This window comes from Martes martes (assembly GCF_963455335.1).
Source record: "Martes martes genome assembly, chromosome: 7".
Lineage (NCBI taxonomy): Eukaryota > Metazoa > Chordata > Mammalia > Carnivora > Mustelidae > Martes > Martes martes.
In genome coordinates, this window is record NC_137894.1 from 134,496,052 (window position 1) to 134,516,574 (window position 20,523).

At 55.8% G+C, this 20,523-nt stretch overlaps 1 protein-coding gene across 1 annotated transcript in view; it reads right to left on the reverse strand.

The window, feature by feature from the left end:
* PRIMA1 (proline rich membrane anchor 1) overlaps positions 1 to 20,523 on the reverse strand; it is a gene marked incomplete at both ends in the record, with an annotated part of 56,345 nt that overhangs the window by 7,408 nt on the left and 28,414 nt on the right. The window contains one exon of the mRNA XM_080809395.1: positions 5,934 to 6,063. Within this exon, the coding sequence (XP_080665521.1) occupies positions 5,934 to 6,063 (130 nt within the window). The remainder of the gene's footprint in view (positions 1 to 5,933; positions 6,064 to 20,523) is intronic.

Sequence of the window (20,523 nt, forward strand, 5' to 3'; positions counted from 1 at the left end):
AACGGGAAGAAAATCCTCAGTCATACACACATTGCTCAGAGCATGGAGAGAAAGAGCAGAAGAGCTGACACCCAGAAGCCCTTGTCTCCCAAGAATGTGGCTCCAGGGAGAGAGGGGGACAGCTGGGGGACTACTGTCTTTCTTAACAGGCTTGTAGCACGTTTGATGTTTTGAACCACGTCTGTGTATTACCTCGACAAAAATTTTAAAAGGTGGTTGTGGATGTAGGAAGCCCTAACTTTTCTTTCCCACCATAAAGTCGCGTCAGGAGGCAGGCACGGCACTCTGACTCTTGGGGTGCGGGAGCACCCCCTCTCCCAAGCTCTTCTCTTTCTTCCAGTTCTCTCAGATTTTCGCCCTCCTTTGTAGCACTCAGGTTTTAAAAGCACCTTATTTATTTATTTGCATAGCAGCTATTTTTAAAAAAAGATTTTACTTATTTTGAGAGAGAGAATGAGAGAGAGCCTGAGCTGGGGTGGGGGGGGGTGGGATGGAGGGAGAGAAGCGGACTCCCCGCTTAGCCAGGAGTGGGACGCAGGGCTTGATCCAAAGACCCTGGAATCGGGACCTGACCTGAAGGCAGACGCCTACTGGACTGAGCCACCCAGGCACGTGCGCATGCGTGCACTACGTACCCTACTAGGGGAGGGGTGAGGTCTCCTCCTGTGTATCCACCCCTAGATGGCCAGAGGACTGCCAGTAGGAGATTTCACTGCTCACTCCTCCTGTGTATCTCTATATTCCTCGCACCTAGTCTAGTCCCCAGCATACGGTAGGCGCTCCATACGTGTTTGGAGACCAAGCCAAGGAGCACCAAGGCCTGGCCACAGTGTGTATGCCCGGGCACACTCGGACCGGAGCTCACTCCCACGAGCAGCACGCTCGCCCCCTGCCTGCAAGCAACGGTGTGCAGGATTGGCCACAGCCCATCTGCAGCCTCTTATCTCCTGTCCGCCAGTACCTTGTAAATCAGAGCTAGACGGCCATCAAGAGGCTTAATGGCAAATCGATGGCAGAAGGTGAAGGTCCGTGCCATGCATGGATGGCTGGAGGAGGAGGAAAGGTGCTCTTGGTGTGCCTGGGGCGCTGGGGTGACTCAAGTCGGGGGGTCTGGTGGGGATGGGAGTCATCTCTCTGCAGCATAAGTATTCTCTGCACAAACGAGGTGGCTGTCAGAGAAGGAGCAAACATGCCCCAGGACAGAGTCCATGGGCCTGTGATCTTCCTCCCGCCGACCTGACGTTTTGTCTTGGTGACTCCCACCAATCACTGCTCCCTGGAGGTCTCCATCCTGTCCCGGACCAACATCTTCTCTCCTTGTGTCTGCTTTCCATTATTTCCCCTTGGTTGTCCCTCTGGATACTCTTCTCCCGAGGGTGGTCTGCTCAACACCGACTGCTCCCCCCTACGAGGTGTGCATCTCGAGGGCGGGGACTGTGCCCAAAGCACCCACGATGGGAGCCCCCATGCCAAGCACAGCCCCACTGCCTGGCCTAGACCTTGGCAAGCATTTCCATCAACATTTATACCTCTGAGCAGTGAAATCTCCTACTGGCAGTCCTCTGGCCATCTAGGGATGGAAACAAAGGCTCAGAAGCTGGACAGAGACTGAGAGGACCCTCGTTTTCCAGGTAAGGAAACAGGGGAGGGCAGCGACACTCACTGAGCTGGGAGGCAGCTGGGAACGGAGCTCAGAGGCCTGGACTCCCAGTCCCGGTTCTTGTAACAACTCCAGGCTGTCTGAGGCCATGTGCGTGCCAGGCCTGGGGGCGGGGAGGAGGCCTGAGGGGAGGCACGAGGGTACAGAGCACCCAAAGGCTCTGGGGCTCCATCACCCTTGCAGCTGGGAAGGAAGGAGCCTGAAGGGCACAATCCATTAAGCAGCTGACTCTTGGTTTCAGCTCAGGTCATGATCTCAAGGTCCTGGGATCTAACCCCACGTCGGGCTCAATGCTCAGCTCGGAGTCTGCTTGGAACTCTCTCTCAAATAAACAAATAAATCTTAAAAAGAAAAAAAGAAGCTGCTCACAGCATGCTCATGGCAAGGAGGCCACTGAAGGGTGAGCTGTGTGGGTTCCCATGGCCGGGTACCCGGCAGAGTTTGGGGTCATTGGCAGGGGAAGCTAGTCCCAGGGTGAGCAGCTCCCCTTCTGAGCCCCTTGGTCTGATTAACTCCCTTCCCCTTCCAAGAAACCTCTCAGGGCCCTGGGTCTGGGGGAGGTGCCCCTCCTTGGGCTCCCCACTTTAGAGCACCCCTGACCCCCGAGCACCACAATCACCCAGCTCAGAGCGGGGACTCTGGGTGCATTTGCTGACTCACAGGCTGCAGTTTGATTCACTGAGTCTGTGAGGAGGAAGTGCTGGTTCGACCCCACCTCCCAAGGTCATGGCCAGTGAGAGCACCGCATGGTGCCTCTTCTGCACCTGCTCCTGCCTCCTCCCGTTCCTGTGCAGGCCTGTGGACCCTGCAGCCTGCACCCCAGATGCCAAGCCAAGCTGGCGTCTCCAGAGCCACCTTGCTACCCCACTGGTTCTAGAACCATCCTCCCAGCAATCTGGCTCCCAAAGGCTGTGTTGGGGCCATTCACAAGGATCTCTCAGAAATCCTCCCCTAGGACTCCAGGCTGTGAGAGTTAAAAAAAGACCCGGGTTTATCACTGACTTTTCCTTTTAATGGTTTTACAGTGACATGAAATGCTTTTGTTTCCTGAGAGAGGAGGCATGTTTCAAATGAATTATTAACCAAAAAGAATTGGCCATGAGCAAGAAATCCTCCATTGACTCTGGAGACAAATGCAGACAGACAGCTGGCTGGCAAGATGCTATCTCTTACCGCCCCCCGCAGAGGTCAGCCCGGGCAGCGGCAGGGGCCATCTGCTTCCCAACACAGCTCGAACTTGGGCTGCCCCCTTCTCCCTCCCCCGAGGGGTTAAGCCTCTCCCACACAGGCCTCCTTTCAGGCCAGTTCTGGGAGTGTTGACCTCTGTTTCTGCCTCCACTTGACCCTGAACGAGCCCCCTCCCGTCACTGACTGTCTGTCCTTGTGGGCTGGGATGACGAGGGCTGGAGGGCTGGGTCTTCTTCCCCTGTCCCGGGGCCGACCGGGGGCTGTGGCGAAGCGGACACCGTGTCTACATCTGCCCCCGGGCACCCACTCCGTCCTCCCCCTGCCCTGTGCCCTGGGAGGCTGACGCCTACCACTGCGTGTCCTGGGCGCCCCTGTTCCTCAGGTTTGGCCAGTGAGAGGCACCCTCAGGAGACGAGGGAGGGTGGAGAGGGTGGAGAGGGTGGGAGGAAGGTAGGGTGTCTCCCCTACCTTTCCTGTCTGGGGGCTCATCTCCATCTGTTCCAACCACAGCTCCTGCTAAGCAGCCCCCCTTGAGTCTCAGGCTCTCCAGGCTCTCTAGTTCTTCTGGCACCATTTCCTCCCCTTGTCCTGGTCCTCAGGGCGCTGATGGCCCCCCTGCTACTGGTCCCGGAGGAAGCCCCGCCCACATCCCCTGGATGGGAGCCACGCCCACACCCAGGGAAAGAGCCACGCCCACACTCCTGGAGGAAGCCCCGCCCACACCTCTGGAAAGGAGCTTCGCCCACACCCCTGAAGGGATCCACTGAGCCATGTGGCCTGAGTTCTGTGTCTTTCCAGGTCATTGACAGATCCCGGAACCAAGAGCTCAGAGCCTGTGGAAGGGGACAGAGGGCAGACAGGAGGCCCCTAAGGCTGCTCTGAGGGGAGGTGAAGGTGCACCCGCACACGCCCTCCTGGGAGACCCCCAGCTCCTCTGAAACCAAGCCCACCACGGCCACAGTCAGCTAGTAATGTGAGTTAGCGCTCCTCTTGCCCTCCTGATGTTGGAACAGACAGCATGTTTCTTCAGAAGTTTGGGGCAGACAGGGAAGTGGCCCGAGAATGCTGCCTGTCTCTGAGGGGAAGGCCAGTGGGAGGGGCGTCCTTGAGCGGACAGTGGCCCCCTCCCTGGCAGGGCTACTGGTGAGTCTTGGATGCTCTTCCTGGCAAACCTCCAGTAGCTCCCTTTGCCTACCGAGTCCCAGCAAGCTGCTCACCTTGGTGGGCCAAGCCCCTCCCCCGTCCGGCACACCCTCCAACCTCATCTCCCACAGTCCAGGAGCTTCCTGGTGTCCTGGTGCCTTTGCTCACACAGGTGCCTTGGTCTGGAAAGCCTCCCTGCTCTGCTTCTCAAAAGCCTCCTCCCACAGCAGCAGGCTCTCAGCTCAAATGCTCTATCATCCGGATCCGAGTTAGCCATGACTCCTCTGGGCACTGCCAGAGGCTGCCAGCAAGCCTCCCATAGCCTCATCGCCACCCACCTTGTACCGCGGTCATGGTCATGTGCATATCTACCCCCCACCGCCCTTCAGTCAGGTGAGCTGCCCAAAGGCACGGTCTGGATCTTAATCTGTCTCTGCCCTCAGAGAGCCAGGCACACAGTAGGTGCCCGTGAACCACCTGGGAATCGGGCTGGCTGTGGCCCCGGGGAGTCTCCCAGTGCATCTACCTTGGTTTCCAAGGCCAGGCCTCCCCCTGAACTGCAGGGTCTGGAAGACTCGGGCCTTTCTGTCTCCGTCCTCCTGTCCTCTAAGGAGCACAGCCACATCTCAGGTACCCCAGCGCCCTTGAGGAAGGGCAGACCAGAATAATGAGGTCTGTTCTTCGCTCAGTATGAGTGATAGGGAGGCATGGTCAGGGCTGGGCTTTGGAGTCATGTTCAAATCTGGAGCCCACTGTTCCCTGGTTGTACCATCCTGGGCAGTTCCCTTCACCCCCTTTGAACCTGGTTCCTTGTCTGTAAAATGCAGCAGATTGGAAAAAGGTGTGACAAAGATGAACTAAGGGAATGTTAGGGGGCCCTCCCCCACTTGCTGGAGACACGGGGCCACAGCTACTCCCTTGTGACTTGTTATAGTTTTTGGACATTATCTGGCAGCTTGAGAGCAGGGGGAGGAAGGGGCTCTTGGCCAGGACGGAGATCCCCAGGGCTTGGCCGGTCCACCTGGAGCTGCTGTGCCTGGGCCCTGTCCCCCTCATGTCTTGCCATCTGGCCGGTCCCCCTCCGTGCCTCGTTGTCAGACTTTAAACCTGATGTTTTACTCTTTCTACTTTTGAATTATTCAAGTGAAATCACACAGAACAATAAATCAAAAGGATAAAGTGAAATAGTTTAGATGTTAGGATTGTTCTTAATAGAGACCCCTTAACTTTGGGCCTCTGGGAAATTTCAAAACCTTTATTAGAAATATAATGAACAATGCCTAAGACCTTTAGGTGTTTTGCAACATTTTTGTATGTCTTTTGACTCTATCTTCCCCCAAGTTCCGGGGAAGCTGGGATGAGGGGGGCATTTTTTGGAGGCCGGGCAGCTTGGAGGTCAGGGGACCTTTGGGGGAGCTGCTGTGCCGTAATTCCTGCGGGGAGAGGAGGCGTTCACCCCACGGCCCATTCTACCAGACTTAGGGGCCCCAGATATAGCTTAAACCTCCTCAGACCCCAACGGCAGCCACACTCGGCTGCAGACCCCAGTTCTACAAGGCGGGTGGTGACTGCTGATCATTTTTGAAAGGCAGAGTGAGCTGGTCCTTTTGAACCGGTGTCTGCATTTAGATTTGACTCCGAAACCCAGTTTCGACGCCAAACCAATAGGGCGCCTCCCTCCCGTGGCTGCATCCCCCACCCTGCAAGGATATGCGGACTCCCGGGTCCTAGGTGCCTGGAGTGAGCTCCCCAAGGCAGGGCCTGTTACTTCCAGGTGGGGTCACTATAGATAGATAGGTAGATAGACAGATAGACGTTCACTGTTCACTGCTTATTAAATGCTTAACAGTGTTCAGGGCTCAAAGAAACATGTGGGGGTGGGCAGAGCGGCCCCCAGCCCGGGCAGAGCCCCCTCCAGGCACAGAGCCCTGTGAACACTCACCTTTTGATGGCTTTGTAGCAAATGATGACGAGCACGGCGAGAAACACCAGGGAAGCGCAACATACCGCGATGACGATGGCCAGCCCCGACCACCAGCTTTCCTCCGCGGGGCACGAGGTAGAGTTGGGGGCTGAAAGACAGTAACGCGCTGAATCTCCCTGGGATGGGAGGAGCAGGTGGCGGCTGCGTCAGAGGGGGACCGTTGCGGGTGACACCAAGGATGTGGCCTCCCCCTCATCCTTTCCGGGATGAAGGCTCTGGGACCTGTCCCACCGTCTCCACCCCCACCCCAGCGGCAGGTGACATCATGGCTGGCCCCCGGCCAGACACGTGCTCCGAGCAGGGGTGAAGCGCCGAGGCCCGGGCCATCCATCCTCCCTTGGCATGAGCTAACTGACAGCAGGGTCAGGTTTAATTTCCCATGAAAAATAACAGAACATCTCATTCTCTCAGTTGAGGCATTAAATCCACTTCCTCCCAGGGTGGGGGTGGGGAGCAGGGCTCCCAGGGCGCACCGGGCGGGAGGAAGGAGAGAAAGTGTGGGAAGCCGATTCCTTCTAAGAGGCAGGCTCTCTCCCTTCTTGGATTTGGCCCACACAGTGCGGACCCGCAGCTGCCTCGGTTTGCACGGGTGGCCAAAATCTGGAAAAGTCTGTCACTGACAGAGCATCTGACCCTGGATGCCATTGGGCCCTTTTGGTCATGACTCAATCCATGGAGTCTCTGGGGGGGTGAACCTGTCCTCCCCCTGCTTCACTCTTCTGAGAAAAGCAGAGACATCACGCAGCCCCATCCCAGAGGCTCTGAAAGGTCTGGACACAACTGGAAACAAGTGCCACGAATTGCAAAAGAAATTTGGGGGGGGGGGTGGGTGGGGAGGAAAGAGAAAAAGAAGGGAGAAGTGGGAGGGAGGGAAAGGGAGAGGGGGCTGGTGAGGAAGTGAGGGACAGATGGATGGACAGATAGACACCTACTAGCTCTGGGCAGGTCTTCCAGACCAGTGATTGTATGTAAAGGATCCAAACCATGCCCCAGGCTCTGTGTGCACTGAATGACAGACACCTTCAGGGACGCCACAACACGTGGGGAATTAATGAATGATTTCCCAAGGATACCACGGGTGGCTTCATCTCCATTGTCATTCTTGTCATGGACATTGTTGTTGCCGTATAATCATCGAGGTGTAAATCCCATAGGGGACTCTTGCCCATCGGAAGTGTGTGGTCTGATCGGCTTTGACAACAAACGCGTCCACCCGCCTGAGCCACACCGCTATCATGACATAGAATATTTCCATCACCCCAGAAACTTCTCCCGGGGCCTCCTTCTAGTCAATCCCTGCCCACAGGCCACCACTACTCTGCTTTCTTAAATCATCGATTAGATTTGCATGTTCTTGAAAGTCAGAAAACGGAACGAGGCTGTGTGTATTTTTTTGCTCCCTTTGTTCAGCAACATGTTTTTGAGATTCATCCACAAATTTCTATAGTTCCTTCTTTTTTCTTTCTTTCTTTCTTTCTTTCTTTCTTTCTTTCTTTCTTTCTTTCTTTTTTTTTTTTTTTATTGTGGAGTGGTATTCCCATCTGTGAATAAACCACAATTTGTTGTGGATTCCTAGGCTGTTTTCAGGTTTTGACGTTTGTGGCTAAAGCTGCTAGAAACAACTGCATACGTGGTACAGACATGTCTTCATGTTTTTCTTGGCTAAACATCTGGGAGTGGGCTCGCTGGGTCCTGGGGGGGGTGTGTGGGTAACTTTATAAGGAGCTGCCGTGCTTGTTTTCCCAAGTGCTTTTTCCCTTGCACATGCCTGCCGGGAATGAGGAAAGAGGAACCGGCAGGGCGTGTGGTTATGGATTATGGAGTTGTTACCAGACGGTGGCATCGGGGCAGCTGGGCGGGGAGACGCAGAAAGCCATGGTGGGCTCTGCAAGGAACAGGTGCCAAAGCCCCGTTAACAAAGGCAAGGTCCACAGATGTGGGGCCCAGCTCAGCACACAACCAAGCAGATTCGGAAATGCTTCCCGAGAGATGCCCAGGACGGGTATGTTGCCAGCCACTCAGCCAGGGCAAGATAAGGCCTTTAGGAATCCCAACACTTGAGAAGATATGGAACAGGAAATTCAACATAGGAACAAACTCTAAAACAAGGGAAAGGAGATTCAAGAGGATTCTTATTTTTGTCGTGATGAATTTCTTCAGGGTTTTGTTTTGTTTTGTTTTGTGTGAAATATTAAACACAAACTTTTCTTTCCCCACCAAGAGAAGCCTGGTTCCCTCCCTCCTCCCCGCCTAGTTACTCGTTTTGGGGTGTCCCTGGCTTAGCCGAGTAAATCCAGGCCCCATCTTCCCTACAGTGATCACTGCAGGACAGTCTGAAATGCAACAGGGGTTGAAGTCATGGGGTCCCAACCCCAAAAGGTTTGCCTCCTTGTTTTCATTGCAAAGGGAAGTAATTTTGGTTTCTGTCGATTCTATCCCAGGTTCTAACACTTCTGGGCCAAGTCTCAAGGGGACCTTCACACCTGCCCACCAATGGCCCACTGGTGGCTGGGGGTCACATCACCAGTGTGTATCCTCAGCCGGGGGCAGTCCCCCTCCACAGGGCACTTGGAAATATGGGGTCGAGGGCTGTCTCTGGTTGCCACAGTAAGTAAGCCCAGGAGCTCCCGAAAACAACAGTGACCTGGATATTCCTACAAGGTAGAATTGTCCCTCCAAAAATGCCACCAGGTCCTTTGTTGAGAAATCCCATCAACCGGAAACAGAAGGTTGATTCTAAACCTCATCTGGAATTTGACACCCAATCTCAGAGCGCCTCTTGTGATGGTCTTTACATCCATTGATAATGAGGGGGGATTTCCTTCTTGCTTGCGTTTTTTCAGACACGATAGATACAGAAAGAGGGGAGTCTGATTTGGGAGGGTCCCTCTGCTTCGGGGCCCCGATACGATGCGGCAGTGCACTGCTCAGCACATGCATGTGGGAAGCTACTCAAGGCAGGAAGCTAATGCTTATGAAAAGAGGGAGGAATTTTGTGGATCTAGTCCAGGGCATAAATCTTGGATTTTGCCAAGAAAACAGCCCTTGTGTTCAAAGAATGCACCCGTCTTTATCCTAGCTCCAGTCATTCTTTGTGCATTAGGAAGGATCCGGGACTGTTGGAGCTGGAGGAAGGCTAAGAAGTGTCATTTCAGAAAAAGGACAAGCAGGGATGCTGGGGATCAAGAAACATCTTTCACAGGGGCAGGGTTGGGACACCAAGCTCTTCCTGAACTTCCTTCCTATGGTGTGGCCAGTACTCCCTTGCAGACGTGATAGGCTTATTAGCACGTGAGCAGACCGATGGTGCATATCTGAGAAGGTAGCATCATCAAGGTGCTTATTCATTCATTCATTCATTCATTTGTTCCTGCATCCACCAACCATTTACTGAGCACCTGCATCCCTGGCACTATGCCGGGATCTGGGAGTGCAAAGACGGATTTGCTAGAAACTGTGCCCTTACCAGGTCTGGAACCAGCTGCCCACGGATCATTGCGGGGCTGGCCAGAACCTGGCCGACGTGCTCAAGGAGCCAGCGGGCTCCAACAGCCGAGACGTACGGATTTGCTAATGTGCAAGGTGAAGGTCATTTGCGGCTGAGGGGAGGAGGTCACTCGTACTAAGGATCAAGGGGTAAGGCGATGTCTGCAAGAGGCAGGTGGTCAGAGGGGGAAGGCTGAGGCAAGCAGGGCGGGAAGTCACAGACTGGAGGCTGCTGGCCCTCCCCCTGCCCCTCTGCCCGCCCCCCTTCCTCCGGTGCCAAGATTCTGCAAACACTGACAGAAAGGCAGGAGCTGTCCTGACCTCAGTCCTGACGACTCAGGGGTCGTAACACCCTGTCTCCTGGGACTCAATAAGGCTCAGCCTGCTGTATTCATTAAACTCTCTTGACATCCGTAAAGACGATAAAAGTGACAACCAGAGAGCACGACGTAGAACCACCCGGGCTCAGTTTTGCTTTATCAAAGGCGCTGCTTTCTTTCCAGTCAAGAAATGCATCATTTAAACTTCTATTTGGGGGCCGCTCGGGGTGGCTCAGTTGGTGGGGCGTCCAACCCTTGGTTTTGGCTCAGGTCGTGATCTCAGCCCCAGTCGGGCCCCTCACTCAGCGCGGAGTCCACTTGGGACTCTCGCTTCCTCTGCCCCCTCCCCCCCACCCCGTTCACGCTCTTTCTTGAAAATAAATCAACCTTTAAACAAACAAACAAAGCCCTTAGTTTGGGGACTTTTGCTTCCAGCTAAGATATAGTAACGGGGCCAGATTCGCTGTCTTCCACATGCCTGAAACATCCACAAAATATGGTTTTCAAAATAGCAGACCTCAGGGCAACAAAGCGCGCAGGTCTCTGAAGGACAAGAAACGAAGGAGGGGAGTTCTGGCTGCCCCAGCTCACCGCCCGAGAGTTTGCAAACAGCGGAAGGGAGAAGCCCGGAGGGCCCAGCCCACTGGGTGAAGTCGGGAAGATGGAGCCTAGATTCCAGGGAGTGCGCAGGTCCAAGGAGTGAGGCCCCTCCCAAGGGGGGAACCAAGAGCCTCTCAGGAAATCCACTAACGATTATATAATTCCAGGAGTGGCAAGTGCTAGAAAAGAGATGAGAAACGAGGTCAAGACTCCCCCACACCTTGTGGAAGTGTCTGGAAAAGGAGCAGCTGTGGACAGAAGTGAACAGAATCAAGGAGCCTGAGCAGACCAGCGAGATTCCTGTGGGCTGGCGGCCCGGTGCCCCAGGGGAGCTGTGGACATCAGGTGGGTCCCCCCAGGTGCTCTCAGTGACCACAGCCTTCCCTGTATTGCTTGCAGGTTTCTGTGACCATGAGATGGGACAGCAGAGGCAAGGTTCTCGAGGGCACCAAGAGAAACAACCGTCATCTGCTGAGCCCCGATTCCGAGGCACATGACTAAGTCATGGCGGTACAGAGCCCGCTGATACCCTCTTTTATAAGTGGGGAAACTGAGGCCGCACAGCCCGCGGAACAACCAAGATTTGAACCCAGGTGTGCTTGCGACAGCACTCACGGCCAACTCAACACGTACTAATGTGCGACCGGGGACCTGCCACTTGCGTCTCCCCAGCCGGCTGCCTGCAGGAGATGCTGAATGGACAGGAGGGTCCCGGGGTGGGGGGAGGGGGCAGCAAGCAGTGGGGGAAACAATTCGGTTTTGCAAGATATTTTTTAGTGGTTCCTAGAAGGGAGTTATAGCCCTGTCCTTCATTTTAACATGACTTTTCCGTTGTGAAGGAGGCTCTTAACCCTGAGTGTGGCCTCCTGGAGGGGACAGCCACTTACTCCCGCAGCTCCCGGTTTCTGGAGGGCAGCCTGAGTGCCAGGCCCTGCCGGTGACACCAGAGGTGTTCAGTGACCTCTGGGGGCTCATGAGACTTCTCTCCCAACTTTCAGAGTCTTTGGTGACTCACGCCAAGGTTGCCCGTTGCCTGACCGACTCCTGACTGGAAGGGCCGCACGCCAAGATGGCCTTGATGGTGCGGGCAGGAGATGGGCCCGCAGCCACCCTCCGCAGTCTACCCCTGGCAGCCCCGCTCATGGTCCATCAGTGGGTCACAACCACGGAACGCAGGCCTGTGGAGGGCCCCCCCGAGCAGCGCCCAGCTTCCTTTGAGGGGCTGATGCCCTCGAAGGTACTCCCTGACCAGAGGACCCATTCAGCCCTGACTGTGGGAAACCAATCAGAAGCTGGTCCAGGCCTGGTGACATTGCCCGGTCCTTGGGGCTCAAACATTCATGCGACAACAGAACCTGTTTGAAGGACCTTTGGTCAAAGGAGGGGGCTGGGGCTCAGAGGAGGGGAGGAGTTCAGCAGCGGACTTGTTCTCACGTCTCAGCCCTGCCTTATGTCCTCCCCCCAGGACCCAGAAGGATGCGGGTTCTCAGAAGTTCCTGTACGGCTGATGGCCCTGTCCCTGCCTCTGCCTTGGTGTCCCCAGCCCCACTGCGGAAGGAGGGGTGTGGGGCAGCCTCCTCCCCCACCCCCTGCCCCCACACAGAGCCCATTGTTTCCGACTGGGCCCACTGCCATCCATTCACGGGCATAGGGCGCCCACGGAGAGGTCTGTGCCAGGGGCATCCGCCCTCCCCTGTGGGCCCACTTGGGGGTGGGCCGCTCACTCATCTCCCACCCCGAAGGGGCCAGGGTATGTTGCCGGACTTTACAACCGCAGATACAAGGTCAGCCCCTGGCACTCTATGCAAACCTCTGAAATACGCCGCATTTCCAGACAGAAAATTCTCCTCCAGAGCCCCGCCCGGATGAAAACAGCAAGCACGTGCCTTTCAGCTGAGGGCGTGGCTCCCACCCCTTCTCCGCCCATGGGAATCTGGCTCAGGCTTTGGGTACAGGATAGAATCGCCCTCAGTGATGTTTCCCCAATTCCGCCCACCACCCAGGCCAGAGGTTCCTCTGTGTCCCCCCACCCACCGCAGGGCTCAGGCCTTGGGGAGGCATGTCCAGCCCAGGAAGTAGATTTTCCGTGCTGTCAGCCCGGCATGGTAGTTCTGCCCCTAACTGGTTCAGAGGTGGGCACATCATACAGCTCTGGCCAGTGACACATGAGGAAAAGACTGCTGGGGGCTTCTACAACCGTCTCCTTGCTATTACGGGAGAAGCATGGGAATAGAAAGAGTTTTTTCCCTCGTGGACGCTGCCATGTCCTTTTTCGCCCCTCAACAGAGCGGCTTTGGGGGGCTGAGGGTGCTGGGGTGCAGAGTGGGTGGGTAGCAGTGTGAACGAGGGCAGCCATGGTGGCTTCAAGGGACAACATGTGAGCATGTGAGCAAAGACTGGAATCTGATAAAAGGGTTCATCGTGCAGGTGCTTGGGGGAAAAGCCAAAGCAAAGGCCCTGAGGTCAGCGGGGACAGGGCATGTTGGAGGAGCAGCAAGGAGGTCCGCGTGACCAGGTTGAAGCAGACAAGGGAAAGACAGGGGAGATGAGAACGCTTTGGGCTTTTACACTGAGAAATGAGGTGTCATTGGAGAGTCTGGAGAAGGGGAGGTCTGACTTCACTTTGGCTCAACTGCTCTATGTTTAGACTGTGTGTGTGTGTGCGTGTGTGTGTGTGTGTGTGTGTGTGTGTGGCAGGGTGGGGGAGGGTAGGAAGCTGCGGGGTCATTGCTGGGGAGTCATTGCCAATAACCCAAGACAGGATGGTGGCTCTGATGGGGCTCAGCGGTGAAGGTGGGAGTTAAGGGCGGATTCCGGATACGTCTGGAAGGTCAAGTTCATGGAAGTATGGATGTGTGTGCCTGAGAGTCAGAGAAGAATTACAGGGGACTCTGAGCAAAAGGCAGGATCGAGCTGCCATCAACGACGAGGAAGGCCGGGGCCGGGCATGCTTCTGGGTGTGCAGGTGGGGAGCGAGGTCCAGCAATCCCATCACACCCCACGAGAGATGGCACTTGAGCACTTGAGTGGCAGCAGCGCACTTGAGCCGCTGGATCGAGACTCTGAGCTCAGAAGCGAGCACAAGCTGGAGCTGTCAGCAGCCAGGCCCGAGATCAAGTGCGGGAGTGCGGACAGAGCGAGGCAGAGGGTCGGGCCTGAGCCCCGAGGCGCCTCCATGCGAAGAGACCAAGGAGAGAGGAGGCAAGGAGGAGAGGCCAGTGGGCGCTGGAGAGGGACAGGCAACGTGGAGTCCTGCGGCCAAGTCAGGGAAGGATACGGAAGAGGAGGCGGTCAGCTGTGATCGCTGCAGCCGACAGGCGAGCTTGATGGGGCTGAGAGCCGGCCACCGGCCGAGCAACATGGCAGTCACCGTGACCGTGACCGTTGCAGGAACGAGGGAGTGGTGGAGGGGGCCTGAGTGGGGCCATTTAAGAGAGAATGCGGGGAGAGGAAATGGAAATAGCAAGTATGCAGAGCTCAGTGGCGGAGTTTTGTTGCAAAGGGGAGCAGGAACGGAGCCGCCGCTGGGGTGGGGGAGGTGGTAGCCAGGGAAGGCTCGTAAGATGGGAGATGGAGTGTGTGTGTGCATGCATGTGTGTGTGTGCGTGCTGAGTGTGACTCAGGACAGGGGATGGGCCCCCTGCACAGATGAGGATCCCCATTATGTAGGAAAGGTGAAGGGGTGTGTGCGGGGGTGCGGGGTGACAGGGTGGGATCAGTGGCCGCCTCCTTCCTTCCAGTGGCTTCTGTTGTCTCGGCGAAGCGGGAGCTCAGCAGCTGAGCAGGATGAGGGAGCTGCTGGGCATCCAGCGGGGCCGGGAACTGCAGGTGAGGCCGGTGCAGGGCTGGCCATTTCGCCCCACACGCCTCCACCCCGTGCCCCGGACGGACGGTGGCGGGCAGGCCGGTTTCCCCGCGGTGTCTGAATGGAGCGCAGGGCCAGGGGCCTGAGGGTGCACCGGGGGCGAACGCAATGCTCGGCCAGGAGGGGGAAACGGTTCGTGAAGGTGCCGGACCTCACTGGGGCAGGCAGGGGAGCTGGGGTGCGAACCCAGACAGCTAGCTCCAGGGCAGACAGAAACAAGCCAGCAATCCAGACACGCCGGAAGATACACTTTGGACCAAAGGAGACGGGGCCGCGTGGAGGGATTGAGGCCGTGTGTGGAAAGGGAACATTGGCATCAGGAAAGCCTCTTCGAGGAGGTGAGAGTGACGCTGAGCCCTACAGCATGGGGAGGGGGAGGGAAATCCCTACGGAAAGGCCCTATGTGGGTTGGCCTAGGCCAGCAGGGGAAGGAACGGGGATACCAGCGGCTGGCACCCAAGCCTCTCTCCCCTCCACCCCCCTCCCTCCGCCCGCTGGTGTCCGGGACCTCCCTGCTGAAGCCCCGGTGAGGGGCTCCATGCCCTTCCATCTCGGACTCCCGGCCTGTTGCCCGAGCCCCACGGGACACTCGCTTCTCTGATTTATTTATTCCTGCCCGGCGTCCTGGGCCCGGCGCCCAGCGTGATGGCAGTGTGGCTGCTTGTCGTCAAGACACCGTTCTCAGGCCCGGCTCCTGAGTGGGGCATTAAAAAAAACCCAATACATTATTAATAATTGTCTCCATCATTCCCATGCCTAATTAGGAAAGGAAAATTATGAATTGGGTTTCAGTCTCCATGGTGGGGGCAGCCCTGGCTTTTCCTGATGCGAAGGAAAGATCTGGGCGGAGGCCCGGGAGCCGAGAACAGCAGGCCGCTGCCTGGTGCAATTCATTATGCTTCTGGTGGCGACCGCAGACCACGCCTCCCCTTGTTCCTCACCCAAACAGTCCTCTTTGTGAGGCTCCTTAAGGCCAGGCCTCATCACTCAACAGCATTCCTCCCTCTCTGTAGCTGCAATCCTTCCTTTCTCTGTCCCTTGCGCTGGGGACCCTCCCCGGGCCCCCTGAGGCTTCTGTTCCCACCCAGGACCTCAGAGGCACTGCTGCCCAGAAGGTCCGCTCTTGGCAGCATCAGAAATGACAGGATGGTGCCACATCGGGAAAGGCCTGGGGGACCACTCGAGCCCACCCTCCCGGGCCCTGACGCCCCCTCATCCGTGCGCCAATCCACTCACTCACCCGTATCTCCTAGGAGCCTGCTCCGTGCTGGGCAGACCCTACGCTACGTACCAGGACATGAGGGTCAGTGAAACGGGCCGGGACCCGCCCTCATGATGCGTACAGTGCACTGGAGAATGGACACTAGCTCAGGAATTGCTGATTGCTGGACAAATGCCGACTGACTCCTGTCTTCCCGACACACTTAGCTGTGCACGTGCCTTAGGGACCAACAGCAGGAGACCAAAAAGCAAGACACAATAACGTGCCGAACGTGGGAGCCCACGTTGGTTGACCGAGAACAATGAGCTTATCTTCGTGAGACACTCACGACCTCAGGATGGGAAAATGCTCCCAAGAGTATATATTTTAAATGCTCAGCAGAACCCCGGTACCCGGTTGATAACTGAAGAGATGCTGAATTGCTTTCTTCCCTTCCAGAAGGCACTTAATACCTGATCGGGCCTACCTCGCCAGGTAGAATCTGCTCTGCCTAAACAGTAGTAACCACGTCGAACAGGGGTTCAGCTTGGACCAACGGTCGACATGCTCTGATCCCTAGGCCAGATCTGGCCCACCACCTGTTTTTGTAAATAAAGTTTTATCAGAACACTCATTTGCTCCTCTATGGTCATGGCCACTTTCTGGATGCATCCACCAGGCTGAGCAGCTGCACTGGAGATAGAATGGCCCTGCAAAGCCTGAACTGTTTACTCTCCAGCCTTGGACAGAAAGAATTTGTCTGTCTATCCCTACCTAACTTGGGGGGGTCTTAACTTGAGACTGTTCGACAAGCTTAGGACAGTGATCTGGGAGCGTCCTGAAATTACACCCCAAATTTCCATTTTGCAAGTAAACATTCCACTCCTTCTGTATTATTTCTCAGACAGATGCTTCTCTCCAAATGTCACACCAGTGCCCTGGTGGGAGGGCTCTAGGCACGGGGCTCAGGCTCTGTCCAGTCCAAGAACTTTAACAATGACAGTGTGATGACACAGAAAAAGCATGGAGGACAGACAGACCCGCGTCTGGATCTTGCCTGGGGCACACCACTCGTGCTAAGCGACTCTAGACAGAGCACTGGAAGGATATAAAGGCCTCATCCCTTTCCTGGAAGATTGGTGGAGTGGATCGACCACGGTGACGTGTCACATCTCCTCCTGGGGGTCACCACAAGAGCACGTTCAGTGGTTCCCAACCACAGAGGCAAGGACATTTGGGCAGGTTCAGGACTAACATCTCCTTAACTGCCTGACAACGGACCAGGTTGGTTTCTAAGGCAGATGCAGCCCCCTACTTTGGGGCCAGCATCCAAGGCTCTTTCTGGCTCCCAGTCCGTTGAGGAAATTACTGTCAGGCTAGCTGTGAGGTAGGACAGGCTGCTCCGTCCCATCCCTCGCCTGGCAGTTTCAAGCACATCGGAGCACCACTGGCCCCTCCTCTCTCTTCCCCTATCCCTCCTGGTACTTTGTGGGGTCTTTTTGCTTGTTTGACATTCAGACAGCAACTTCTGCAGCCCCCTGACTCAGTCTTGGCTATGGAGGTGCACTCTATAAGGTGGGGTGCTTCCCATCTGTGCTGGGGTGCAGGGCACGTGGAGCACCTTCTTTGCAAGACTGCCCTCCCGCCGCTGGCATGGATACGCGTGAGGCGGGGAGCCTGGAAACTGACTCCCCCACACCTCAGAGAGTCTATGAACAGTGACCAACAGGGGCTAGGTGGGACGGTCTAGCCCCCTGCTGCCGGCCGGGACCAATGGTAGGACATAAGGAATCCTCCAGAGTCCCCCAGAGGATCGGGCTCACGTCTCCTAGACCCTCCCTCGGCTTCCTCCCCTTCGCCGGCCCGCCCTCCAGTCCTCCCCTGGGCACATGTCCTTTAAGAACCCTTGTCTCTGGCTCGGAGGGCAGGTTCCATGGCAGGAACCCCAGACATCAGGTCGCCAAGGTGTGGAAACATCCTGGCCTGCCTTTTCAAGCGTCAGACCGATGACATCACTGCCCAGCGAGATTCGTCTGAGCTGCCTGTGTTCCAGATTCCTTCCCAGAATCCCCCTTCCCTAGTTCTCTAGCCAGGGCCTGGGTCCCGTTTAAAGGTCCCTGTTGGCTTAAGCCGTGAATGACTTTTGTCCAGGTTGTGAACACCAAGGGCTGGTGACACAGATGAGAAAAACCAGTACCGCTTTGTTGTCTTTATTAAAAAAAAAATAAAGAATGTCTGAAATGTCAGTGGCTTTGGGGGAAAAAAACCATAGTATTAAAGAGGGAAAAAAAAAAAAACCATGCTAATGGTCCATGGCCGCACTCATATATATATAGAACCTGTGACTACCTACATTTAAATTAATTATAATAAAATTAATTAAAAATCCAATAGCCACACGTGCCTAATGGCTACCACATCGGACAGCACAGACATAGATCACTTCCATCATGGCCGGAAGTTCCTAGGTTGGCGCTGGTCCAGGGCGATGAGAGCTGAACTGTTCGGCTTCCTTTTCCAAAAAGGCAGCAAGAGTCATTTCGAGCCCCTCTAATGGCAGTTTCCAGAGCACCTTTTTCTTACACTCATTTTTTTAAAAAGATTTATTTATTTATTTGAAGGGGGAGGGGCAGAGGGAGGGGGAATCTCAAGCGGACTGAGCACGGAAGGCGGAGCCAGACGACGTGGGGACGGGACGGGGCGGGGCGGGGGGGGGCGGGGAGACCAATCCCCTGATTCTGTGATCATGACCTGAGCTGCAACCAAGAGTCGGAGGCTTGACCGACTGTGCCACCCAGGCACCCCTCTTCCATTCTTTTATTCCCAGATCCCCTTCTGCGGACACAGGCAAGGCGGGGATTATTACCATTTCATAGGTCAGGACACTAAGGATTCCTAAGGGCCAAAGAGGCCAAGTGACAGAACGGCTAATAAAGTGGGTCAAAAGCTTCCAAAGCCGCTGCTGGGACAGTCCCCAAGTGTGCGGGGACAGATTCTAGTGCCACACTTGGCGCACACGCTCACTCATCTGACAGCCGTCAGCCCTGGGAACTAGACGGACCCTTCTCGAGCAGATGACAAAGCGAAAGGCCGGGGCGGGCTGCACCCCTGGGGATCAGTGGTATGGCATTGCCGTGAAATGGGGCCAAGTCTGTGGCTGAGAGACCCCCGCGGCCACACTATCCGCGGACAACGTCTGAGACGCTGGCCTGGCCAAGGGACAGGGCGTGCTGAGCGAGACTGGGCAGAAGGTCCCAACTTGGCAACAAGCTCCTGCCTGGGAATTTCCTTCTCTTTCTGGCCACGTGGCTCACTCTAAGAGCCAGGCCACCTGGCTTCTGGCACCGTCTTGGAAACCCTTTGAACTTTTGCAAACACTTCATCAATCTGGACCTCAAATGCCCATCGGCCAAACGAAAGAGCTGACCTTAGCCTAGAGCAGTGGGGTCCCTCAGCCGGGGCTCCACTAACCCTCGGGGCTGGATCGGGGCCACTGTGGGCTGTGGCGGGTTTAGCCCCATTCCTGGCTTCCACCCGCTAGATGCCAGGAGCTCCCCTCTCCCAACTGTGATGCCCACATGTTCCCCGGGGCAACACAATCTCCTGGTTGGAAACCGGGGGGCCTGGAAGGTCTCCAGGACTCTCCTCTGGCTCCTACACTTGATGCAGTGACGGATGCCTCCCCCAGGGGCACGGCTGGCAGCGCAGACCTGACTCGGCCTCCCAGAGTGCACCTTGCCCAGCCCGGCAGGTGATGTGAGGGGTTAAGCTCGATGGCCTTCCAGTGGGAACCTAGAATTCCGAGCCAGCTGCCTCCACGATGACCTCCCTCTACGCGGAGTCTCCTCCACAGCGGAACAGCCTGGAACAGGGTCCAAAAAGAGTCAAATGCCTTATTTTCCAAGGCATCCGTAATTCTCTCTGCCAAGACAGGAGACAATGTGCCTCTGCCACCCACAGGCCAGTTCATTCTAGATCTGAGAACAAGGAGCCCATTTACTCTCCGGAGGGGCAGGGGCCAGGCCACCGTATCTTCCAGGAAATGGTGGCCTTTGGCCTGGGTGGCTGGCAAGGGTGACACAGAAACTTAGGAGCTGAGAACAGGCGCTGCTCAGTTGTCTTGTTTTCTCTGGTGGAAGAAGGGACCACACACCAGAGATGCTCCTCCCTGACCCGCCTGGCAGAACTTTGTCATCGCTCCCAGGGGAAGTCCCACCCATAGGGGTCCTTCTCGAAAGCCAATGGAACCTAACTGGAGCGATGATCTTTCCTCTCGTCCCCTGATACACGGAAAGCACTTGGGAGCACGGCTCCTTTGACCCATCCCCAAATCCGAAGGTAGGACGCCAATCACCACGATGCATTAAAGTCCATAGTGTGAACATGGAACATCTTTGCCATCATAAAAAAGACGCAAGATCTCACCACCTACGCGCTCAGGCCACTGCCACCCGCGTCCATGCAAACCTCTGCCGGGCTGTTTCTGAGCTTACACTAGTGTCTGTTATTTGTCATCTGGGCGCAGACAAGCAATTGGCAAAGGTTTCAGGAAACTGTACAGAGGGGCACCTGGGGGGCTCAGTGGGTTAAAGCCTCTGCCTTTGGCTCAGGTCATGATCTCAGGGTCCTGGGATCAAGCCCCGCATCGGGCTCTCTGCTCAGCAGGGAGCCTGCTTCCTGCCCCCCTTGCCGGCCTCTCTGCCTGCTTGTGATCTCTGTCAAATAAATAAATAAATAAATAATCTTTAAAAAAAAAAAAAAGAAAAAAGAAAACCGTATAGAGGAATATCTTTATCCTTTCAAAATGTTTCAAGGAGCTTAATAAGAATAAAACAGTAGTAAGAGCAACCTCCCCTTGCTAAGTACCCGTTCAGCCACACTGCATGGGTGTCTGCTACCTGATGTAAGTCTCCCGATCCATCAGGAGATGTGGGTGTCACTGTCCCCATTCACAGAAGTGGAGACAGACCCTGCGAGGAAAAATCAACAGAGACCCCAGCATTCCAGGACATCTGATGCCCAAGTCCGTCCTTCTACCATAGCCTATTGCGAATCTGGCGGAGACCAGATTTTTCC